At 42.9% G+C, this 26,164-nt stretch overlaps 1 protein-coding gene across 4 annotated transcripts in view; it reads left to right on the plus strand.

Moving 5' to 3' along the window:
* Positions 1-472: 472 nt before the first annotated feature.
* GRTP1 (growth hormone regulated TBC protein 1) overlaps positions 473-26,164 on the plus strand; it is a 39,940-nt gene continuing 14,248 nt past the window's right edge. For 2 of the 4 annotated variants that reach the window (XM_068926503.1, XM_068926494.1), the window contains exons 1-5: positions 792-1,030; positions 2,819-2,970; positions 9,112-9,270; positions 16,589-16,713; positions 20,151-20,247. In XM_068926503.1, the coding sequence (XP_068782604.1) occupies positions 984-1,030; positions 2,819-2,970; positions 9,112-9,270; positions 16,589-16,713; positions 20,151-20,247 (580 nt within the window). In that variant the 5' untranslated portion in view covers positions 792-983. Of the gene's footprint in view, positions 644-791; positions 1,031-2,818; positions 2,971-9,111; positions 9,271-16,588; positions 16,714-20,150; positions 20,248-26,164 lie in introns of those variants that run through there. The other 2 variants (XM_068926513.1, XM_068926498.1) reach the window with 2 other exon arrangements.

Genomic DNA, 26,164 nt, shown 5'->3' on the forward strand with positions numbered 1-26,164 from the left:
CTTCATTTTAGGCTCCAGAAATCGACGGCTGAGATTTGATACCTCACTGCACTAGCCGCGTGATTTTTCTCTTTTTTTTTATTTTTTACAAATCAATCAAGTCAAAAGGATTTAAAACTATGTACATGGCGCAGCGGTTCCGGACGTCTGAGCGCTCACGTCTGCATCTCTGCATTCGCGTCGGCCCAGCGCCGCCGCGGCCCAGCGGCGCGCTCGGCGGGGTCCTGCGCCCACAAACGCTCGCCCCGCTTCGGGACGAGTAACCCACGGCTCCAGAAAGAACCAAAAACACCAGGTAAAGAGTAAGAACTTGCCCAACGCTCCCAGCGCCATAAAACTACACAGCCAGAGGCGGTTTCCACTTGCCGCCCGGCTAACACGCAGTTATTTTCCTTGCGTTACCAGCCGCCCCCTTGCTTCCTGGCAAAGCGGCGGGAGAGCCGGGAGCTGGCCGTGCCCACACGCAGCCGGCGGAAGTTTTCACGCCCCTGTGGCACGGGGGAAAACGCAGCAGACACCGAGCCCCCATCGCCCGGCCCGCGCCCCTCGGGCAGGGCCAGGCGACCCCGCCGGACGCGCGACCCCCGAAATGGCGGAGGGCCCCGCCGCCCCGCGGGCGGGCGGAGGAAGGAAGGAGGAGCAGGTTGGGCGGCGCCACGGCGGGGGCCGGTGCGGGGCTGGGTAAGCGGCGGGGCTGCGCGGCGTTGCCCGCCCCGCCCGGCCCGGCCCTGCCCTGCCCCGCCCCGCCCGGCCCCTGGGCATGGGAGGCGGGTCCGGGCGGCCGCCGCCGCCGTGGGTGGGTGCGCGGGCCGGAGCGCTGAACTTCGGCGTCGCTCCGCGCGTGGAGCCGGGGCCGCGGGGGCGGCGCTGCTGGGCCTGAGCGGAGCCCGCCGGCCGCTCCCCCGCGCCGGCCCCGCCACCGCCTCCCTCTCCGCGCCGACCCGAGGCGGCGGCACCGCAGGGAGGCCGAGCGCGGCCGGCCCATGGCGAGGCGAGAGGACGGGCGGGACACGCGGGACTGGGCGTACAGGTAGGGCTGCGGGCGGCGCCGCCGTTACCTGCCCGCGCCGGCTGGAGGCGGGTGCGGCGGCGCCCCGCGCCGGTCCGTTGGCGCCGGGCCGGGGGCGGGGGCGGGTTTGTGCCGCTTCGCGCCGTGCCCACCTGGGCTCCCTGGGGGTGATCCGGGGCGGGGGGGGGGGAGCGGTTAAAAACGCGGGTTTGGTAATTTTCTTGTGAGTCTGTGGAGCTGTTGGTGTGATTGAGGGAGGGAAGGAGTGAGGCTGGAGCAGTACAGTTCACGCAGCTCCTTGCAGGGCTTTTATTATTATTATTATTAATTTTTTTTTTTAGGCTAGGCATTTAAAATCGTGTTTTCCTCCGGTAGTTTTTTTTTTTTTTTTTTTTTGGTGCCGAGAAACATGAAGAGTTATAGAGACGAGGAGAAGCCTTTGCGAAGGGTGAACGTGGAGCCACTGAATAAAGGCGGCCGTGGGAGTCAGGGGGCCCACGGCTGACCGCGTAACCCTGTGCGCCTGCAGACAGGCTGCACAAGGTGACTTCCTCGAAGTCGTACTCGCGGACTCTTTTTGTTTCCCTCCTTTTGCCCCAGGAGCGGAGTCGAGCGTGAAGTGAACGTGGTTTTTAGTGCCTGACCAGCGGCAGTCGTAAGGCTTGAACGAAAACGTGTCTCGTGTTTATGATTTCCGGGATCGTTCTCGTGCTGGGCGTCTTCACGGACGCGGCTGTGAACGGTTGCGCTGTTCTTAACGTTTGTGTGTCGTACTGCGGCGGTCTATAGGCACAGCGGTGACTGTGCGCGCTGCTGATCGTGTAGCGTTTAAGCTCTGCGCGTTAATACGTCCCCTCTTCTGATTCACGCTTCGCTGCCAGCGATGATGCCGGGAGCCGGGCTTGGCCCAGGGCTGCGCCAGGGCCGCTCCATGGGGCAAATTCCACCTCCGTGGATGAGATGGCCGCGGGGTGCTTCGGAGTTAAGCCTTGCTGTCTCTTGCAGGCTCTTCTGCCTGGGCAGGCCCCTCCGCCTGGTTTAATTTCTGCAAGAGCCCCAAGTGCTCTGCGCTCACGGCCGAAGCGGCGGGTGTAAAGCTTGCCGAGAAGCTGCCGTAAATCTGATTTACCGGGTGACTTACCGAGCGAAAACAGAATCGGACTTGCCGCTCTGAAACGCCGTTGCTTCCTCGTTGTCCAGGACAACGAGGTGTAATGAAGAGATGTTGTTAAAGAAAATAGGTGTTTTCAATACTACATACGCAGAAAGTGGGTAGACACAAAGGTTTTGTTTTGTTTTGTCTTCCAAACTGTATACTTTCAGGAAGACAATTTCAAAAAGAGCAACTCTTAAAACTAATCTTTCTGACTCATTACTACTTGTTCTTTTGCTGTCATTTTTTTATGCTGGACTGTGTGGAAAAGAATACAGTCCGTAGATGAACTATAGTGCTATGCCTTTTACAATGTGAATTCTCGTATTTTTTGTTATCCCTCTCCTGTGTAGTCGTAACGTAGGCCAATTTTCTGCGTGGTAGATCCTTTGCTCTAAAAACTCCTTGCTTCTAAAAGTAGTGGAATTGGTAAAACTGACGGAACTGTGTAAGTTTAAATTCAGTTACTTAAACAGTGTTGATAGGCTGCTTGGAGCGTAACGGTTTGCATGAAGTGGGTTTTTGTCAGGAGGAGGGAGTTTTGAACTGCTTTTAGAAATAGCAACTGGAAGCTATTTAAAGCGTCCTTCAGTATTTTTTTCAGCTGTAGGTGTGTAGAAACAGTAGTATAAGGTTTTTTTGTATATATATTGCAGGGTTGATCCGTATGGGTTTGAAAGGCCGGAAGACTTTGATTATGCGTCCTACGAAGCGTTCTTTTCCAGATATCTAGTGGTGCTCACTAGAAGAGCAATAAAATGGTCCAAGCTCTTGAAGGGGAATAATGGAATACAGAAAAGTTTAAAAGGTGAGTTGTATGTTTATTTATAGGTAATAATGCGTTATCTTGGAACGAATATCAATCGTATTTAAATCGGTTTGCCTTTGTGAATGTTAAATATTAGTTGTCTTTTCCTCTTCAAATGAAAACCAGTGATGTAAACAGTAACAATACATAAACAAATATGCCATTGTTTTGGGGATCGTTAATTTGATTTAAAGGTTACAAAGAAGTAATCCTGTTTGGCATACGTTGTAATACCTTATTACATCCATAAAAGGGATACGTTATACTTTCAAGGTGCCAGTCGGTGGTGGTTTGCTCTATTTTATTCTACACTGTGCTTTCCTTAAAAGTCATGTAATGATGTAGAAGACGCTGTCTGGGACCCCAGAGATGAGGACGTTAGGACTCTACTAACAGATCTGTTACTGACTCCTCATACTCCTTTTGTAAAATGCTATTCGTTTCACAGCTAAAAAGATATGTGTGAAGAAGTAACGTGAACTGCCTTGACAGTAAAATCAATGAAGGAACTAGTGCAACACTGGAGAACAAACAGCTGATGGAACTGTTAATGCCCAGTTCAAACAGCAGGAAATCTGCTAGTAATATTTTAGCTTGTAAAAGAGACAGGGAGGAATAAATGGAGGGAGTTAGAAGGTGACAGGGAATCCTGTGAGACTGAACGGTTTCTCCTCCCCGCCCCCCCCATTGATTATTTTTCTGTGTAAGAATCTAAATTTTTATCCTTTGCCCTTAGTGCTTTCTCTTGGGAGCCTTTTAGAGCCGTGAGGCTGTTAAAGAAAAAGTTAGTAAAACTAAGCACAAGCTCATCAGACTCTGTCTGTAATGTAGCTGAATATTCAGAGTTGTGCTTCAGGTGTAGACTTTGGGTGCTAATTCTGGATGTTAGTTTTCCTGGCACTAAGAATGGAATGATAAATACTTGGACGTTTTTAAGTGGAACAGTGTATTTAGTATAAAGAGATTGGTTTTGAGGCTGAAGAGCACCGGAAAATGTAGGTTTGGGCTATAGCTGCTACATCTACTCTGCTAACTGGGAAGTAACTACTTTTACTCTCTTCTTTTTCTTCCAAATGCAAAGAAGCTTTTGTTCTAGGTGTTAAATTTTATTGTGGTGATAACTGTGTAGTAATTTTAAGTTAGTGAGGGCTTTGAGATTCTGGGGAATTTAATAGTCTGGTTGTGGAAAAAATAATCCCAGGTTTTAATTCATCTCCTCCTTTTGTTAAAACGTGCAAACTGACAGTTGCAACCCTTAGCAATTTCTGATTTGGTCCCAGTTCTTTTGCATAGCCTGTTCCAGCATTAGACACAGAACGCTACTGTGGTACAAACAGCACAAACGCCTTTGGCCTCATTTCAGAGTTGAAACTTCAGTTCAGTCTCTCAAGTTGTCCATCAATGAAAGGTCATGCTGCCCATTAGCCATGTAATGGCAATAACCATTACTACGGTGTTAATCTTCCCTAACAGGTTATGATTTCCCCCCCCCCACCCCCCGAGAAATCTGCTGCTGTTTGTGAAACACAGGATACAGTAGAACCAGTGAGTTCTACTCAGGCAACAAATCATGACTGTAGCTGCATCATCTTTCACATTATTACCTTTTGCTGAAGATACTCGGATTTGTAGACCATGCGTTTTCATGTATATTTGTAATATAAAACATGTAATTACAAGGAGAATGACTGGAATACAGTAGAGTTCAGGAGCTTTAGTCTAAATGTAAAATTAAAGTTGTTACAATAAGCCTCCCTCATTGATTGATTCTTCAGAGGAGGAAAGCAGCAGCTTAAGCTGTACAATTATTGATTTAAACGCTTACCCTATGATATCAGTATTAAGATTGAAAGCCAGTGGCATACTCGCATAGAATCATTTAAGTAGTTGCTTGGGTGCATGTTTTACCCTGTAAAAGGTGATCCTGCTGCAATTTCCTCACAGGAAGTCACAGAGCAGAAAGTCTACTGGGTTATTCACTGAATTCCCCCTGTTCCAGGACTTGACTTCATTGCTCTGAAGCTTTGCTCAGGAGCTTAAACGGCTATTTCTTATAACTTCCACTGCGTTGCAAGTTGACCATAAGTTGGACCCGAGAAGGATATTTGGTTTGCTGCTTTTTCCCCACAGGCACCCTAGCTATTTCTGCAACCCGTATCCTTATTTTGAGTTCTGTAGGGGCCCTTCCCAGATGCGTCCTGCTGTGACGATCCATCAGAGGCATTGTGCACGTCATATCTCAGCAGCTCCACACCCCTTTGTACGCATGGCGGAGCTCATAATTCCTGTTGGGTGAACAGGAAGAGGTGATGATGAGTTGTGCTAATTTTCCAGTCTGGAAATGCGGCGTGTTCACATTCACATGCTGTGTTTTGCCTCACGTCCAGTGTGGTACGTGTGTCTATAGTTCTGTTCTACTATAAAGAAAAATAATTAGACTGCTCTTTAACAACAGTAATTAAGCCATATATCCTGTTGTTCCGGATCACAGCCTTCCGGGAGGGCGGGTCACAGGAATTTTGGTTGACATGTCTTTTCGCTCCTTCTCCAGACTCTTTGTCATTTTGTGGCATTTTGCTTCCCTCTCTACCCTTGCTTGTTATCTTTGTTGCCTCCTTTGCGTGTGCAAATTTGCAGTCAGTATTTGGTCACTTGCCTCTTCTTTCCTCCGCTGCTGAGCTCCCCTAATTTTTGCTTTCATCTGTTGAGCTGCTTTCTGTATGGGACCACAAGACGGCTTTCTGCTCTGGCCTCTTTGCAGGTGGGCAGCAAACTGTCTGCCGTAGTTACCCAGAGTAGCTGAATTCTGACGAGAAGTGTGCTGTGTAAGAGAATTTGGCGGTAAGTGGATTGGTCAGTTCTGACCCGTAGCAGACAGTACTTTCTCGTCTTTGAATCTGATAAAATACAGTAAAAGTTGAAAGTAGTGGCACTAGAAAATGATTGTAACTAGAGCACTTCTGTTTCAGCACAGGGATGGAGGAAGAAAGGAGCTTCATCTTAGAAAATCAGTGTGCCCTGTTTGCCATTTCGTGTTTGACTGTAACTTGAACATTTACTGCACAGAAGGTCTGCTTTGTTTCTTCTGTGATGTGTTCGTAAAAGTAAAACTTCCAATTTCTTGTTGGTATGCTGTTTCCAGCTCTGCTGCATTTATTTCTCTAGGGTCTAAGTTAGTTTCCTCAACATTTAAATTAACTGATATGTGCAGACATTTTTCATAATTGTGCTCTTCTGATACTTCAGACAAGATAATTTTGGTTTTTACATGGTGCGTTCCTATGTATGGTGTATTCCATTAGTAAGTCTGTGGTGAAAAATGAAACAATGTTTCTAGAAAAAGTGGTAAATACATCTGAGGCATCTTGAGGCAGAAACCTCAAGAATTCTCAAATTCTACCGTTAAAGAAGGACAGGCAGCTTTAAAGTGACTTAATTATTTTCAACTCTTCTGTTACTATATGCAATGCCCAGTATTGGAAGAATGCTACTTTCTGTGTATTTTTCCCTTCAATTTACTTTGGGTATTTGTCAGCACTTGTAGACTACTTCCCTGTCGTATCAGTATTTAGTCACTTGCCTCTTCCTTTTCCATGTAACAGGGAAGAAGAATATATTAATAAACCTGCAGAAATTGTCATGTAGTGTCAGATGTAATTGAATTATTAAAACTACTTTTGTTTGCTAAAACAACTGATGTTGGTTCATGTTTTATTAATGAAGGGAGCCAGAAATGTCAAATAAAGACATGTTTATTACACAGGTTTTGAGCTTAGTCTTGTGCTGTGTGCTTCGTGGTAGTCCTGGGAGTGATTCTGAGTGCAGATCCTCAGCACTTGGTAGTATTCAGTCAAGTGGTGCTATTCTTGAAATTAAGCCTTTGGTTTACAGTTGGAGTCAAGATGCGTGCTTGGAGTCGCATGCATGATCCAGCTTCATCTGTGAAAGCTGCTCAAGTATTACAGTGGGAGACTAGTCTGTTCTGTGGAACGTTGCTCTGGCTATTTTTCTTTGTTGAGGGTAAAGTGGCGCTGGGGTTATAGAAAAAGAGCGCATATATATTTTAATTGGGAGTTTCCTTATTTTTAAAACTACATTGCTGCTTCTGTAAGCTTGTTTGCAGAACTTGGCAGGTATGATAATGACGGGAGGAAGAAAAGCTCCCTGTAAAGCCACTGAGGGCTAGTTCTAACATCTGGTGGATTTTCATCGCTCAGGGAGTGGAAGAGCTTGGGGAGCTGGGGCTTGGTGGTCACCTGGAGCGATGTAAGCTTTGGGCCACGCGTTATCGTGTGAGCAGGGGCACTGAGGAGCAGTGAGTGCAAGCTGTGCTGCCGGGCTGCTCCCCCTCGGGCAAAGGCCTCTCCATGCTTCCCTGAATTTAATGGGTATTGTGGATGCTGGCCGTGCTTTCAGAATTGATAATTGTTCCAGAAAAGCAGAACATCAGAATTATATGTTTGAATATGATAATCCTGTAATTCATCCAGTAAGTATGTTTCTAGGGGCATTCACAGGCTCATGCAAACAACCCTTCACCTTGATGTACACAGGAGGGGGGGTTCCTCAGATGTTTTCATGCATTTGCGAGGTCCATCTGTAGGATTTCTTGAGCATTAGAATTCAAAATGTTTTAAGAAGATGAAGTGGGGGCTGTTTAAGCCCATGCGCACTGGTGTACTGTTACTGTCTAAAAGAAAGGTGTAGTTAAAGTTACTTGGCAGGTGGAACTGTAGACTAGACTGTTGCCCAGAGCATAAATCCTCATGAAAATGCTAGATAAAAACTACACTGAAGGCCAGATGTATATTGCGACTGAAAGGTAGGAGCATTTACTTTGAGAGACAAGGTGAGTGAAATGAGAGGTGGGTGAAACGCCCTTTAGAGGTGCGTGGATCCCCTTGTTGACGGGAGAAGGTGATTTTGGTACTTAAGGCATAGGCAGCTAAAATTAGGTGGGATGAACCTGGAAGATGGCTGGCTGAGTAGTTGTAAACCCTTGTTTCACTCTGCTGTTTTTAAGGCCAACTGCCTTTAATTTAGGCATAACTTATCTTGAGTTACAGATCTTTGACTGGATAAAACTAGATTGGGTAATGACTTTTTGTGCTCAAAATTTTCTTCCACTCTTACTTGAATCCTGTGGAATTCAGGAGAGAGGAGTTGCTACATTAATTAATACAATCTCATTTATTTAGTAAGAAATGCCTGATTTCTTTGTCAGTTTCTTCTCCTGCCTGGAAGACCTCCACACTTTTTGCTATCTTTTTGAGTCAGAAAGGGTAACACTGATGTAGGAATATTCACCAGTGAGCAGCAGCAACTCCTCATGAATATTTTTCATTCCTTTCCCAGGAGGAAGTTGCTTTGGCTGTCATTAGCCTGATGCTTCTTCCTGCAGTCTTGCATCCTAGTTATTTACACTGAAGCATCTACTAATAAAAAAAAAAATAACTTGATGATGAGTAGGATGCATGAGATAAGAGCTACTTTAGATTTGAAAAGACTTCTCCAGTTATTCTAGGAAAAATCATCTGCTCTGTCATATCTTCAGTTCTTCAGGAGGCTCATTTAGACAGTAGCCACAAGTGATGAAGGGCTAAAAAGGTGTTTCATATTTTTGTTTGTACTGTAATTTCACTGGTTAGGTGCTGAACTGAAATCCTCGAGTTATGTCAACGTAGCTGTTCATGCTAGTGCGCATAACCGAACAAACAGAAAGTGGTATCGTGTTAGAGGTCATTAGAAATGTAGGGGAATAAAAAAAAAAAAATCAAATCTTGCCTGAATGAAAAAGGACAAAGATCAGTGAGAAACCTTTTGTTGTTATCTCCATCCAGAAAGGCACTGGGAAGAAGGCAGAGGGAATCAAAATCCTAATGTAGGAGCAGAGGAGGGAGGCAGGCCTAGGTCTGGAAATTGGTATGGGGGGTTCTGGGTAGCAAGAACTTAGGAATCTAAAGTATACCGTGCTACTGAGAAAGAAATGCTTATCCTAAACTGCAGGATAGGGGAGGGAAAGCATAAATAATCTATAGTCGGTAGTTTTCCTATGTTTTCTCAACTTTGTGTTGCTCTGTTCCAAAAGAAAAATACAGCTGGAAATGCATTTTAAAAGAAAAACTTCTTATTGTTTTGCAGTGAAGAGATATATCAGGAAAGGCATTCCCAATGAACACCGTGCATTGATCTGGATGATTGTGAGCGGGGCTCAAGCCAACATGGAACAAAACCCTGGGTACTACCACAGACTGCTTGAGGGAGAGAAAAATGACAAGCTGGTTGAAGCAATCCAAACAGGTTATGGTCCCGATAATGATTTACCTGTTTATTTACTGTCACGTGTCCTTGAATGTTAGAGATCAAGTTATGTCATGGAAAACTTATGCCGCTGCAGTAGCGATTTAAATGCTGAATTAACATGTAAATTAGATTAGCCATAAGCTCTTTAACAGCACAGTTCTTTCCAGGTTCATCATGTGGTCAAAAAACATTAAGGAAGGTTAGAAATGATTTGGAAAGCAATCGAGAACAAGCCAGAAAATGCTATTATATCACCCCCCCCCGCTAAGTGAGTAGCGAGTTACCACTGTACCTTGAGACCTGCCTTCAGTTCTGGTTCTCCTTAGCTCCACCCCAAAAGGGCACTGGAAGAGCAACAGGGACGGTTGAAGATGTGGAACAGAGTCCATACAAGGCAGGTGAATTATACTAGGATTTCAGCTTGGGAAGGAGACTGCTGAGGAAAAGCTGCTAAAAGAGGTATATAAATTATAAATATAAAAGAGGGTGAATGGGGAGTAAGTGTTAGTAGTTTCTTGTAACATAAGAACCAAGGACACTGAATGAAATTTGCCACGCTGCAGATTTAAAACAAAGCATCACTGAACTGTGGCACTTGTTGCTGGAGGATGCTGCAGAGGCCAGAAGTATAAACCTGTTCAAAAAGGAATTTGACGAATCGAAGGGTGGCAAAATCTACTCAGGACTATGACAGTGATATGGATGTAACCTCTGACTCATGAAGTCCTAACTACTAAATGTAAATCCCTGGAAGAGGGGAAGCATAGGAGACAAAACAGCTCTCCTTCACTTGTCCAGTTTCTTGCTCTCTGTCTTAACAGTGGCTAGTGGCCCGTATTGGTGACACCTACTAGGGCAACCAGACCTTGGCCTGCTGGGTGTTTTAATTTAAAAGAGGCAGTGGTGGGGGGCAAGCAAGTACAAATTTGGTATAACCTATATTTGTCCTGAAACTTTCCAACTTGCTGAAGCAGAGCTTTTGTAGAGAAGCTGGTACTGGCTCAGCTGCCCAGTTTGAGAGTCAGAGCTGTGACCATGCTTGTGGCCGGCACAATGCTGTGGTTGTTTCATTAAGAAGGCAGGTGCAGTTGTTGTCGTCTTTTCTCCTCTTGAAAAAGCTAGGTGCTTGAAGTTAGGGCTCGACTCATTTTAGTTGGAGTTGTATATTCATCTGAACTCTGATTTTTTTTTTTTTTAGGCCAGTTTTATTTTTTTTTCCTCAAACCAAACAGCAGCAGCAGCAATGTGGGCTTTGGGGATTGCACGCCTCAGTGAGGTATTTTGGAACATAAACTTCCTTGTTCCTGCAAATAGGAAGACTAGCCAGAGATTTTCAGGCTCATGCTCTGAGACAGGAACAGCGGAGCTCTGATTTTATGAATACAGAGGGAGCTGCTAAAATGAATTTCCAAAGCCAGCCTTGCTAACAGCCTAGAGAAGGAGCAGACTGTACTCTGCCAGAGTACAGTTACTGCAAGAGGGTGTTACAAACAATTTCCTCTCCAGTTCTAGACAGTAATGTCAAGGATGCTGTCAGGACAGCAGGTGGATTTCCACACAGGTCATACCATAAAATAAAATAATTCCGCAGGGAAGGAAAAATAATGGAAGATGATGTGAATTATGGAGGGAATGAAATTTTGGAAGAGCTACTGCATGGATGGGAAAACTGCAGAAGAGAAAACTAACAAGGAACAAGTGAGGGAGGGGATGAAAGAGAAATAGGTTGGCAGTCTTTTTTGCAGGAAGAATCTAAAATACAAAGAGGGCCTAAGACTTCAGAGTGTTAGGAGGTTTCCCTTCAGAAAAGAAGAAACAGCACGAACATGTAAGGGATGGAATGAGAGAACAAATGCTTAAAGTGAACGCAAATTTTATGTATAATAAAACTTAATGCTTCTGTTGGCTGTGGAAACTTATGGGCTTTAGCTAAGTACAATTTCAGTTTAAATTGTTGTTTAACTTTGACGTTCAGTCCATTTCTGCCTGTGTTGTTTTCCCATCACTGTGCTTGATATTAACAGTGAAATAAATTAAGATGTGGAGTCTTGCTGCCGTTCAGTTTGTATATCTGCAGTTTTCAAAATTTTCAGGCACCTGTGTTGTATTTAGTCTAGCTGTAAAGTAATGGTCCAGTAAAGCACTGCAGTTCAAAACAAGAAAATGGCAACCACACTTTATTTTTCCCAGAGAAGGGGCAGCAGGACAGGGTCAACCAAAGGCATACTTTCAAATTCAGTATAAAACATGCATAAGAGCGAGTGTTTCCTCTTTCTTTTACATGCCCAGAAGTTCCAAACAATTTTTTTTTTTACATTTGAAACTTGTTTTCAATATGGGAATGTGTTTAAGGGGGTAGCAGTTAAAAAGGGCAGGTAAACTGTGCAGAGAAATGGTCTTGTCTTTTTTTTAAATCTGATTAGTAGTAGCAAAAAAAGTATCAGTTAAAGAAATGTTTTTGCTCTGTAACTTGCTGATTCTTAATTGATGGTCTTTGTGTTTTATACTGCACTTGATGTTTCAATATACTCTTTCTTTAAAAAAAAAAAAAGAGATGGAGGAAGGAGAGCACTTATTACTCTGAACAAAATGCTTAAAGAATGTGGGTCTCTAAATTTTGATGGAAACTTTCATAGCGAAGTTTCTTTAAATACATGTTTAGAAGGGAATACATTCCTAGTGGGCTTTGTGGTTCATGTCCTATTATAGTAACACTTTAGAAGTGACGTTGGCAAAATAAAACGTGCTCTCCTCCTAACGCAAAGGCTACGTGCTGGTTACAAACAGCTGGGCGTTAGAGCTTCCTTGCGTGTGTCCCCCTTAGACTAGGCATTGAACTTCGAAATAAGTATGCCTGTGTATGCACATCCTGTCACATACATGTCACATATGCATACAGCTAACATCCACATTTCGACTTTTGCATTGCATGAAGAGTTGTACATGCCGAGAAATTTGGGATCTGATATTTATGAGTCAGTCCCCTGAGCCTGTACTGTATCTCATGGATTGCTGGCAGAAGGATCTAGCTGTGCAGACTGGATAGTAGTAGCAGTTCAGAAAAGTAATTCAAACAATAGCCGTGGACACTTCACTGGGGGATGGTGAGAATTTTATTATCAAAGCATTGTATCAAATATATTATTATTATATTATATAATTGTAATAATATAATATATATTATATGTGTTATTATATATATTGTATTATATTATTCTATCAAAGCATAAATTTCTCTGAAGGGGTTAAACTGTTACTGAAGGTTGGGAATGTTAGCATGAATTTAGGCCGTTTAACCATGAGAGAGCAAGGGGAAGAGCAGTGTCAGCTCTTTTGGCTCTGTGTAAGAAAAGCTCCGTCAGGTCGTATCCAAGCAGTCACCTTGCCGAGTCTTCTCTCTGCCAGATTAGCCAAAGGAAGAACTGAAGGAGGAAAGTGTATATTGATACTTCCTCAGAATATTTTCCTAGTCTCCAGTTATCTGTGACTTGGGGAATTCCTGAGTAAAACGCAGCACGTTTGTATTTTATAGCACCGGATGGGAAAAAGCTCACCAAAAAAAAAAAAAAAAAAAAAAACGGTTGCTCCTCTTGCTCCTTTTTCACCTTTTCCGCACCACTCATGATTTTGCAGACCTTTGTCCTGTCTCGCTCATAAGCATCTCCTTCCAAACAAGGAGCTGTAGTCCACCTTGTCTTTGTGTGTCTGATAGCTGTTTCATACCTGTGATCTTCCTTGGTGCCGTTCTCTGTATCTGTCCGGTTCTGATAACACCTTTGGGAGATGAGGGGGACCAGAATTTATGGAGTAGTTAAGACACAGGATGCTTCTCAAATTTATACAGTGGCAGAATTGTTCCCATCTCTTCTCACAAGAGTTCCTAACACTCTTTCCTTGCTTGATTGTTACAAGCTATTGAACTGGCCCCTTTATCAAAACTGACATTCAACTGCTGTTTCTTAGGGTGTTTCTTTTTTTTTTTTTTTTTTCAGCTTCAGTTTCTGTAGTCTTAGTTGATGGCCATCTTGACTTTACCTTAAAAAATAACTTTTTAGTTGTAGCTGTTGCAGGGAAGAGCTTGAGAATGAGTCCTAAGCATCCGGTCATTAGACAAATTAAAAAAAAACCCTTTAAGTATATTATTTTCACAGCTTGTTTTTGATAACCTAATCTCATTATTCTGGAGGCCTGCACTCGAGTTTTTGAATGTTTGTAGTTGGCAGCTGAGTTGGCAGGGTTTTTTTTTTTTTGTTTATTTTAAAGCAGATTCTGCTCTTTACTGAGTAAAAAATCATTCTGCATGCCTGGAGGCTTTTCATAGCAAAAGTAAGTTACAGATGTAGCAGTAAATAGATAAACAACCAAAAGCAGAGCACTGCATGCTAATTATAAAGCTACTTGGGTAATTTACAGGGCATTGTGTCTGGGAGCAGGGAGGCACCTGGTTATGAAGATAAGTACGGAAAGGCTGGAATAGCAAGATAAAGACGACTTGAGTTATGGGCATGCCTGGCTGCTGAAGTACCCTATATTTGAAAAGCACAAGGCTGATATGAAAACACTAATTTTCCAGACTGCACATTTAAATGTCTTTGCTCCAGAAAAAACATCTGCAATTCTGACTCCAGGTAGCAAAGATATCTTTTTCTTGCACTGAGGATAATGTGGATTTCTGCCCAAATTTTTATTACTGAATAAGAGGTAAAAATGTTGCAGTCCTGTGAAGGAAAAGAAACAAGTCTTCTCTACCGTGCTGTGCAGAGAGAAGTCAAGAGGAAAGGGATCGGAGAGCTGTCACTGTGTTTTCTTTATTTCACAGAAGCATTACACTGCCATCTCACAGTACTGAAGGGTCATGTAGAAAAAACACTCTTGGGATTTAATCTGAACTTACAGCGACAAAGTAACTAGCCTTTTTCTTTTGTGGCCTTCCTCCTTCTTGATCCCATGTGCCTGTACATTGTTTGGTTAAAGTGAACAGATCTGCGCACAACCACAAGATGCAGCGTTTTGGGGTTTATCTAGTGGCATAAGGTACCATCCTATTTTCTTATTTTCATTTCCCTGCACAACTTATTCAGATTTTTTTTAAATTTTCAGCCTGTGCTACCTTGGATGTCTCTCAGAAATGAAGTAGGCTACTGGATAGTAGGTCCATAGGGTAGATAGGCGGGTGGGCCGCACGGAGCGGGGAGAAGGAGGTGTTCGTACGTCTCTGCTGTAAGAGGTGGAAGTAAATGCTCCAGCCAGGTGGACGACTCCTCTCGCCTCCTCCTACTGTTTGCCTCAAGCCATTTCTGGCGGTTGTCTAATAGCAGTGGTAAAACATATCATTCTGTGTGTGTGCCGTCCTCGCGCGGTAACTCTGCTTGTCTTGTGATCAGAGGAGCATCAGAGCTGGCGGGAGCAGGGGATTGTGCGAGTGGGCGGCGCAGAAGTGGTAGGATGGAGAGGAAGGGAGATCTCCCACTCTTGGTGCACTCAAGATACTAACCTTGCCCAAGCAGTCTCGTGAGACCACGCCGTTAACCTTTTATTAAAGCCCCCTCTCCAGGGCCAAAATACTGTTTACTAAATGTGAAGAAAAATTCAAAATCCTTCATAAAATTGAGACAGACTTCTGCCAACTTTCACAGAAAAACATGCTCTGTAATCAGAAAGCCAACCCACGCTGATACTCTTAACTGCAGTGCTTCCTCAGGTTATGAAGTTAAAGATGAGTTCAGTTTGATCGGCCTCTGCTCTATACGCGATGGACTTTTCCTACTCCCTACCCCCACCCACCCCTTACTCTGCATAGCCGTAACTGAAATGTCAGCATTAATCTTTCCTGTAAATCCAGCATGTACTTTATTGAACAACGCATTATCCTGATTATGCAAATACTATGCTGCTCTTCCTACCAAGAGGAAACAAAACAAACATCTTTAGCCTGTAACTGTCTGGCTGGTGCTCAAGTCCTTTTAAAAACTTTTAAAATCTTCTTCCTTGTGTTTTTCTTTTAAGTCACATGAGAGGTGAATTGAAACATTTTCCTGCCCTCCCATTTCTGTAAGTGATGTATTGACTTAAAAAGGAAGAAATGCCGATTAGTACCATGACTGTGTAATGCCTCATGATTTTGGGGGGCTTTCTTAGTTGCTTACAGCTCCACTTTGTGTCAAAGCTGTAACGGACTTCTTCCTTTACACAGAAAACGCTGATAAGAACAGATATCTCTCAGGACATAAACATCTATATAGTAGTGCTGTTACTGAATTTTTTACTTTAACTCAAACTTTTTGTGTTGTTAGATAGAACGAAAATAACTGTTCTTATTTTATTAATAGGTCTTGGGTTTTGAAATTCCTCAGAGTACAGTTGCTTTTGAACGGGATTTTTCTCCCCTGCCCTAGACTTCCACAAATTAGACGTGCAAGTCAGGACTAGTCACCTTGGTTTTCTTCTTTATGGAGTGGCACAGGTCAATTTAACTCTTCCTGTTTCTTTGCAACAACCAAATGAGGTTTTGGGTGACGAGCTCAAACTTGCATGTCGGACTTGTAGACCTTGAAGTCCGGAGAGGCCAGTCCTACTTCTTTCACGTTTGGTCTGGAAGAAATGGCTGCTTTGGAGCATCGGTAACTGTATAGTCTTGCTCGGTTTAGGATTGAGCGTGAAGCATATGGGATGTGTATTGCTACATGGACTTCAAAAATAAATCTCCTTCTCTGTGATCTTGTACAAATGAAGAAGCAGGTTGTCTCACAGTCACATCCTGGAAAAAAAATCTTTAAAAAAATACTGTGGTTTCAAGTGGGTGTGATTAGTTGCAGGAACGGGACTTCTTTTAAATTGTTTAGGACTGTTCTTGTAGGAGTTCACTAAAGGATAAGTCAGTGGAAAGCTCACCTGATCTGTCAAGAGAATATGCTTTCCCCGAGCTGCAGCTTCTGCCTTGCCACTTGGCTAGATAAATTTGGTATGTGTTGTTTCGATCAATTTAAATGGCTGGTTTGCTGTTATTTAACCTTTCACAAATGGACCTTGAGAAAGTCCAGTCTGCGGGAGTTTCTTTAGTCCTGCTTAAAATTGATTTCTGTATCCTAATAGGATTAGTCTTTCTAGGAATAGATTATCCTTGAATGTAGATGGCCTTTTAGCCAATAGAAGAGGTCAAGCTGTTTCTTCTTAAAATTTATCCCTCAAAACCACAGTTTATTGCGCTCTAGGGAAGTTCCAGCTGTACTTCAGGAAAGTGGTAAAGACTTGTTTGGAAGGTGAAGGAGGCAATGGCTCTTAATTTTGGTCGTCTTCTTTTTTTCCTTTCCTCTAGACATGAATAGAACGTTTCCAGATAATGTAAAATTCCGCAAAACTGCTGATCCCTGTTTGCAGCATGCACTCTACAACGTATTGGTGGCATATGGGCATCATAATAAAGCAGTAGGATACTGTCAGGTATGTAATCATTGTTTTTTAAACAATGCTGCCTTTCACCAATGGTAATTGTTTTTGTCCACTTGAGTGTACGGTTTTAGGTGGTGAAGCTGGTGTAGGAGGACAGAGGCAGATCCGTAAACTTTTTCTCCTCTAATGACGTTTTAAAAACAGAAATAAGTTAATCACTTAACGCAAGTTTGGGTGGCCTCATGAGTTTCCCCAAGGTCTTTATATAGCTTACTTCATCGTGTTTGATTCCATTCACTAGCTGCGAAATAAATGTTTTTTTGTGGATGTATGTACCAAGGTTGGTTGCTGTGTGGAGGACGAGAGGGTGAGCTTGTCTTTCCCTCTTGCCCTCCTCCCTCCATCTTTCCCAAAATAGTCCTTGGTACGTTCCAGGGATTATCAGATCTCAGTTCCTTTGTTTTCACTGGAACGTTTTTTGAAGTACAGGAAAACCAGCGCTCATGTGACATCACCTAGGATTTTAGCTAGCTTGGTGGGGGGAAAGTTTGCAGAGGGGGGGATGTTGGTAGCATTTATTTGGTGGCATCTCAGAGTCTTGACAGTCAAGTAGGAAGAAAAAATCATTTGAAATTCAAGCTGATGCTGCTTAGATGGCAGCTCAAAAAAGCTCCTGCTGTCATTTCCAAATACTGTGAAGTTTCCTCTGAGGACACAAAGAAGATACTAGTTGATTCATGACAGTCACTCAGGAAAGGCAAAGGCCATTTTTATAGACCACGAAGAAGCAGGAAGTGACCTGAGCAAAGTGTGTTTTCAGTTCATTTATAAAGCCCTCCCTTCTCTCCTCCCTTTTCTCATCAAAGATACATGTGCTAACCGTTCTGCATGCCAGTCAAGGAAGTTAGTGCAGTTAAATACATCTCTCCCAGAGTTAAAAGAGTATGAATTGTGTTTATTGAAGCCTGGATAGTAGGAGACTTGAGGGGACTTAAACTTAGACTGAAGTTGCCAACGCAAATTCTTTTTGTGCGTACCAACCAATTTTAGAACAGAGATTCTTTGAAATATGAAAGTAAAAGATGCTTGATTTTCTTCAATTTTATTATTTTCAGTATGTGTTTGTTAAAATGTAATCTATTTAATCTTTTGAGAGTAACGGAACGGGTCAAATTGTGAACACTCTTTTGCAAGGGTCATTCCTTGTATGTAGGTAATTAGACGCACAACCATATACACAGCTTCTAAACCATGCTAGCTTCTACCCGAAATAAATGTCCAATTGTTAGTAAAAAGTTTTGGCATGTTATTTGTTTACTCAGTAGGCTGATACTTCCATTTTAACTTGGCAATGTGAACAGACCTCAAACGAGGATGGAAGAAGTAAGCTAGAAAAGCCCTGTGCGAGTTCTCTTCACCTCTGGTCCCCTCGCAGGATGAATGTTATCTTTTGTGGCTAAATAGTTAGAACATAAATGAAAGGCCAGCACCTGCTTTCCAGGGCACATCATAAATCAGGGAGCGTTTCAGGCAGTCGCCTATTCTGCCAGCGAAGCAGCAAACTTTGTCAAGATAGAGGCTGCGATGCCTGCTGCATAACGGGAGAGATCCGATGAACGCTAGAGAATTCACGGGAAAAGATAGACTTTCTGTAGCGTTCTGCAGAGCTTTTACCAACCAAAGACTCTCCAAGGCAGCATTTTCATGACGCTAGTGCATTTGTGGTGCTTACTGGCATTTAAGCCCCCCAGCTGGGAGTGTGTTGGGCTTTGCATTGTCACGCTGTGACAGTGGTGCCGTTTGCTTACCCTGGGGTAACCAGTGAAATTCAGTGTCCTGTGAATATCTCTAATCAAAAGAAGTAGCTTTTTGTGCTTGCCGTGTTAAGTGCCAAATAGTCTCTTGTCACCATGGATGCCATTACCAAGCCAACTGTCAGCACAGAAACAAACAGTTGCCTTCCTAGCCAGGCCAAGCACCCACTAAGGCCGTGCAGGATAGATCCAAGCAACTTCTGTAGCAGCTGCTGAAGTGACTCAGTGCTCGAAAACAAAGCGTCAGGGAAGACGCAGTGTCCTAATATTCCAGCCTTCCGGGGGTGTTGCAGGACTTGCTGTGGTGGGGCAGGTGGGTAAAATCTGTTGAATGCAAGAAGTAAGATTTCAGTTTAGAGAGGAACTTCCAGCTTCCAGCGGCTCCCAAGGGCAGGGAGTTTTGGTCGCGGTCGTCTTACCCAAGCCATGATTGGCAGCACTTCAGCAGACAGGGAGACAATATTGCTGCCTGTGGCTGTAGACAGTGCCCGGGAAGCAGAGCTCAGAGGGAGAGACAGCAGGGAAAAGGCCAAAGAAAGGGATGAAACCAAAGAAGGCAGCGTAACCAATATCAGCCTTCGTAGCCTGTACATTTTTAAAGGTGACTTTCTGTGAGCTAGTGAAGACTTTGGGGGGAGCTTGTACCTCAGCGGCAGCTTTTGTGTATTGTCGTGCTGATCTGCTGTTTATGTTATTACAGTTGGCATCTTGTTTGTGATGGAGAAAAACATACTTTAAAAAAATTCCCTCAGCCTGAGGAGCCCAAGGAAAGTGAAACACTGTGCATGTAAATTAGTAATAAGGCCATAACTTAGCAATGTTATGGTGGATATGAGAAATAAGTGCTTTTCTGAGAGCGAGGCACTGGGTTTACAGGGAATACCAGCTCGCAGCCTCTGTGTTCTGCATGTCATTTCTGTAGTCAGAGAGCCTCAGTAAAGGTTAGGTAGTTTGGACAGTCGGGATTTGACCAGGTATGACTTGACTACTTCTCACGTTTTCTATAGCTCTCTCTTTTTTTTTCCTGGCTTTTTCCCTTCCATTTTTCATACGCTCAAAGGCAAGCGCTATAGCGGCCAGAGTCATTGACTAGCGTGTGGACTACTGCAGGTACTCATGGAAAAGCCATTTGATGAGCTACGCAGCAACAGCTCACAAAATCTGCTGGGACTGTAAGTTTTTGCTGAAAAGTGTTTGGATCAGGCCTTCTCCTGCAGCTGCACTGTCCACCTGCAGGTGTGTTATGTTTGTGGTGCACATCTAAGATAGCTGTGTTTTGGTGCTGGTCAAACCGGTCATCGGTTATATCAGGTCAGAGCTGTGGAAGTAAAAAAAAAAAAAAAAAAAAAAAAAGTTATAAGTTACAGACTACTGTGTCGTATTTTCTTTTAATTTGGTCTCCATAAGCTTTGTTAGTAATTCTTGTTAGCTGTCATCCTGCAGGTTTAACAGCTTATTCAATTGGTGGCCTTTATTACTAGATTTCACCTAATATACCCTCTTTGTAGAACTGTGGTAATTTAGCCCTTAGTGTCTTTCGAAGCCGATTGCTTTTGGTATTACAAAATTCTTGGGCAGGTAGTACTTCAGAGAGCTGATCAAAAGGAATAAGCCAGAACACTTAATTTATAACTCCTAATTGTATGCATCTTAAAACTTCTCTTTCTGTTTCAGGGCATGAATTTCATAGCTGGATACCTGATTCTTATTACAAAGAATGAAGAGGAGTCCTTTTGGTTGTTAGATGCTCTTATTGGAAGAATATTGCCTGGTATGCTAAAAATTTATACAGTGGTGTTTGTACATAGGAGCTTGGCTTTTGTTTTCCCTTTGCATTCTTCCCCATTTTTTAAGGTTTTAGGTGATAAAAAGGGCTTTCACAGGCTGAATATTTTCTAGGGTCCTGGCTTTTACTGAGGGAGTGCACACAGATAAAACCTGTCTGTTTTATAATCAGATTTTAGCCTTGATTCAGTGGTTCATAATGATGTTAACTTGTAGCCTATTTCCCCCTTCCTACCTGAGGCTGTTGAGTAAATGTCTTCCTATGTCAGTATCATGCTGGGAGCAGGACTGGTGAAGGTATCCGGGATTTGGCACCTCTGCTTCCAGGAATATGATATGAGGCACCAAGGAAGCAGCGATCCCAGTGCAGAACAAAGATGGGGGTATGTGCTACAGCCTGTGCACTGAGCCTAAAGTAGCAGTTTCCAGTGGGTTGGCGGGAAACAGCATGAGCTTTCCTCAGAAGTAATCAGCAAGGTGGTGTTAAGTTTCTGCTAGGTATGGGGACCTTCTGAGCAGCATGCCTTGGACGCTTTGCACATCGTGATTTTGCAACATGGCAAACAAATGTCAAAATGCCTCTCTGTGTCCGTATTTGAAGTTTTTGTCAAAGTTCTCCTACAATCAGTGATGGTCTAGCCAGGCTGGTGAATATAGTCTAGGGGGGCAATTCAGCCCACCTTAAGGTACGCGACATCTACGTCTGCTTGATTCAGTAGCTCTCTAGGTTCCCTTACCTGGATCTCTGGGTATACAGTAGGAGCCCTTAGACTGAATGTTGTCCCATGTGTGAGCTGAATCTCACCACATGTATGAAGTACTTCAAAACCAGAAGCAGACATTAGGCACAGCTGTTTTGTACTTCTATGAAATATATTTGAGGATGTTCTTTCTTAGGATTTAATTGTAGAAGAAGAATGGTTTCATCATGAATTCTCATGAGTACTGCACAGGCCTGACTGTGGTTACAAACTCTATGTACAGCTATACTCAAAATGGAAGACTGTACTTTTTCTATGAGGAAGCTTTGAAAATCCCTCTTGGCCTAGTTTTGCCATTGAACAGATCTTTTTTTTGCAAATGGTTGGAGGCTGAGCACAATACTACAGTGTCAACTAAGTGCTTGTCAAAAACATCCAGACTGATGCTGGCATTTCTGTTTCTTTCTGTTCTTGTTTAAAATAAGAAATGTGTATAATTTTTTTCCCTTTTGAACAAAAGGGAAAGACTTTGAGAAAGAAGAAAAAAGAGCTGAGGGAATTTTCTAATGCTTCTGAATGACTGGGAGAAATTACTGTTTACACTGAATACATCGTGCAAGAACTGAGTGTTTCCTTGCACGTGAACAGAATGGTTGCACTTAGTTCACAAATTGCAAGAATAGAGACAGGAAGGGAACATTACAGCTGGTTGAACTGATTTGCAAACATTCAAGATTTTCCAGCCATGAAGTTGACTTTTGAACTACAAAAAAATAGTCTGAAGAAATCAACTATGTCTGTGGTTTTTATTCAGCCTTGAGAGCTGTAAGCTGTGCAAACAGGTAGGAGGCTGACGGCTGCTGTCTACCTATCACTGGCTGAAATCAGTGGATGTCTTTACATTGACATCACCGTATGTGGGATAAGGCCCCCGGTGAAAGGCAAGCTTGATTGCAAAGTGATGTGTGGCAACTTTCGCTGTTAATCTTCTTGATAATCTTACATGTTTTTATCTGGGGCAAGGGAGTTGTTTCAGAATTTTTTTATTCATTATTTTTGGCAGAGGACTTAACTGTAAATAGGTTGTCATGAAGCCCTTAGTTCTTCTTTAATATCCACACTGCTGATGTCTAGATGACAAAAGTTGCTCTAATTTTGCCCTCTTATTTGTTGCATTTATCCTATGCATTGGTGATGAGAAGCAGCTCATAATACAAGAAGTAATTGCTATGTATAAATAAGTGCATCTATTTCAATTACATTTATAGATATTTTTTATTACCCTCCTCACAGATATATTTTTACTACCCTGCAACAAGGGTCTTGTTGCAGACTTCAGCCTGGATTCAGCACATCCAACAAGGGCGTCCAGCTGAGGTACTGAAGTTAGAAGCCTGGATGTTTAAGTTTCTTTTACGATCAGTGGGGAAAAAGATATCTGATCAGAATTACTGATCTGGGTGTGCTCCTTTCCCCTCCACTGTCGATGAAAAGAGAGCGGGAGGTGTCTTTTTCAGTTTGGTTGTCTCAACAGGTACCCAAGTTAGGAAGGGCGAATTTTTGTCTATTAAAAATATTTGTATTCAGTAACACAAGGCTTCATTATCAGAAAACTTGCTGCTGTTTTCCCCCAAATTTTTCGTGACAGCTCTTTGTCATTATAGTGGTGATTATCTTTTTCTTTTTTATTTTAATTGCCACTGCTCGAATTGTTCATTTGTAAAACTCAAAGCATAATAGATAAAATAATGATAAAATGGATAAATGGAGAATAGATAAAATAATTTTTGCAGTAAAATATAGTGAGGGGGGAGGTTTGGGGGAGGCTGTATCCATAGAGAAATTTGCCTAAATAAGTAAATACTACCCCTCCATTGATAGTGCAAGGTGTAGCACATTTTCATTTAAAGTCTTGCAGTTATTTGTTGGGGAAGCAGAGAAACACCATCTGTCGTCCAGGTCTTCAGAGGTATAAGTAGCAATCGTATTTCATGTTGATGCTAACCGTTTGATTAGCCAGCAGTTTTTCTTTAGTTTCATTGCTGATATTCTTTTCTTGATCTGTTTGCATTTTAATCTACACATTTTCCCCTTTCTTCAGAGCAGATAATGCCTCCAGGTCATGTCCTTTTTTGAGTGTGTCCCGTCACTGGCAGTTAAATCGATGGTGATTTAGGACAATACATAGAAATCCTTTCTCTGCCCACTGCAGCGTCCCTATGAACGCTTCCTTCCCGCTGCCCACACACACTTAATTACACTGAACAGCCATCCCAGGACCTGCGCACTAACAGTGTGGTCAGCAGATGCAATGAGCCAGCCCAACCACAGATCAATGCCATCTACTGGAAAACGTAGAATTGGACAGATGGGAGCATTAGTGGCAGCTTTCTGGGGAAGGGTAGAGAAAGCTCACTAAGCTACTGCTCACCTCCCCCGTTGCACTGTTTTTTAGATCTGGATGGACGTGTGTGTTACAGGATATGATGAAGGGGACAGCTTGGGAATGGGACCACATAAAGAGAAGTTTTCTGGCTGAGTTGTTCTGTTGCACCCAAATGGGGTTAGTGCAGCTGTTACAGCAAGCCGGCAGAAGTTGAACTGATTTGTTGGTATACGGAGTTGTATGTCCTGCATTCATCTGACCAAATGTAGTGCCGTTCAGGACAGCTGAGCGAAGCTAGAAAGATTCACGCTTCTGCTGAAGGCAAGTCCATAGTCTACTGCCTGCAGTGTCTGTCAGCTGCTCAGCTAGGGCTTTGGAGGGATTAGGAGCGTATCTCATTTAAACACAGCAAGGGGGAACAGAATTGGTCCTTTGAGTGAAGTTTTGGGTGTTACCAAGAGCTCTTTATTCCAGGGTTCACTCAAAGTGGATGACAGGCACAGACAGCGTTGCTCAGAAGAACCGATACTGATTCAGTTCAAGCTTAGAGTGAATGTGTCTTTGCAATTTCTGTACAGTGTTTTGCATAGCTCTAGTGTCGGCTTGTTCTGTAGAGAAATAGTGGGGTTTTGGCTCTAAAAAGCATCAGGCAGGAGGTAACTTTTAACTATGGTACTTTGGTATGTAATTTAAGGGGCGTATTTGCCGTGTTTTACATATTTGTGATTAAATGCTGAGTTTAAGAGAAGAAAGATTTGAGGACGAATTTGAATTCACATTAGCACTGCAGGTGTGCTTAAATACAACAGAATAATTCCCCACCCTGCCACCCCGGTTCCCTGCAGTGGTTCTCAGTCTGAAAGCAGCAGTGTTTGTAGAGCCATAATCTGATTAGTCTGCTGGTGTTATTTACTCTTACTGAAAACCTGTTGTAGAATCTGATTCCTCCAATGGTTAACAGTGGTCTTCTGATTTCTGGACTAGCCTATTCTTGGCCGGTTTTATATCCTTTTATTCTTGTGCCAAAGCTGCCCTTTGGCAAAAAGTCTCCCTCTCCCTTTTGCTTACCTTTCGTGTGTTTGTAGGATACAGTCACGTCATTTCTCAGTCTTTTTGTGTTATTAGGCTGCTTCGGTCGAACTCTGTTCTTGCATTTAGGTCTCTGTTCCCTTTTTAGCCTAATAATTATTTTGTGTGCTTGTTCCAGTTTGAATTGATTTTTTTGACCATGTCATGAAAATGTCACCTCTATTTTTTTTTTTTCTCCCTCTCCAGTGGGAATTTTGCTAGAGTCTTGTGCAGTGGCATCATTTCTCTCTTGCCACAGCTGGAAGTGTTGTATTTGAGACAGAAACTGTAGGGTCTCATTTGCTTTTCCTGATGGCGCTCTGCTTTAGGTTTGCGATCTCAGTTAATAATACATGTGTTGCTCATCTGTAATACCTTGCTGTGCTCTCATTGGCCAACAGATGTTTCCCCGCCTGCAAACAGATGTTTGTAGGAATTTGTAACACCTTTTTGCTGAGCTGCATTTGCACGTTCCTGTCCTCATATTAAGTATCACCATGTCTCTCTTACTGCAGTCTTCCAGATAATGCAGTCCTTGCACTGTGTTACACCACTGTCCCCTGTGTGTGGGACAGTACCCCTCAGCATTAACAAATACCAGCTCTTCCTTTTTCTCCAAAGTGGTTAATAAAAATCTTCAATTAGGTTGAGCCTATGAGCATTCCTCAAGGATCGGTCTAGCAACCATCCTGCAGCCTGGGTTTTTTTTAAACCTTTTTTTTTTTTTTCACCCTTGTGTACTGCTTGGTTGTTTATCAATAATTAAAAATAAGAACAGAGTTTTGAATAGTAATAATCACAAACTGGTAGGTTAAGGTGAACTAACTAGCATTATCGGCAAGGACAAAAAGTGCAATGTAAGATACCACTTTGGTGTGTAGCTAAGCAGCTCCTAGTTAAGACAAATCTCTGCGTATTCAGATAACGGATAACTAACACGTTTCTGGTTTTGAGCTCTCTATGGTTCTCAGTTTTATGAGCCATAGACTTGCAGGTATTGTTGCGTAGAAGATAAGGCACAGTAAGAAACAAGTGAATATCTGAACTGAATGATAACTTAATTACGTATCCAAGTCTTGTACCTCATTTGCTCTCCACTGATTAAAGTTATGACATTTTTTCAGGTCCATCATAGAGACTTGCAGGTTTCAAGGGAACAGTCACTAGAGAAATACGAAATACTACCTATAAAATATTTCCATTTAGACTGCTTGCTTTTAGTTGCAATTATGCATGTATTTATTTCCTTCTTTTATTTCCTTCTTGTGGCTAATTTTATTTTAATACATTGATGGATTGCCGTGGAAACTCTGAATGCAGAACTGGCTAAGCAGCTGTCTTTTCAGACCTCCTTCTCCAAAGGGGAGTGGAAATTTGATTCACATGGAGCATTTTGTTCAGCTGCAGAGGCAAAAGAAACGGCTAGACCTGAATAATAATAATGTTGAGCTGAATTTGCAGCCTGTGAAGGAGACTGTAATGTGATGAAAAGCATGTCCTTTCACAGAGAAACTTGAGCACCACAAGCCCGTGCCTTTGGTGTGGAAAGCTCCGCATGAGGCTATGATGTTATGTTTGCCAAAGTAGTTACTGCTAGCCAAACTTTCCGCCGCAGGTTAGACAGCAAAGAAATCAAAGGACAGGCTTTCACTGTGTGAATATCACCATAAACCCAGAAAATTTCAACAGATTAAACAATTCTGGGCTGCTTGCTTCCTTGATTGGTAGGTAACACCTGGCTCCAGGGC

The sequence above is a fragment of the Struthio camelus genome, chromosome 1, assembly GCF_040807025.1.
Source record: "Struthio camelus isolate bStrCam1 chromosome 1, bStrCam1.hap1, whole genome shotgun sequence".
NCBI classification, from domain to species: Eukaryota; Metazoa; Chordata; class Aves; order Struthioniformes; family Struthionidae; genus Struthio; species Struthio camelus.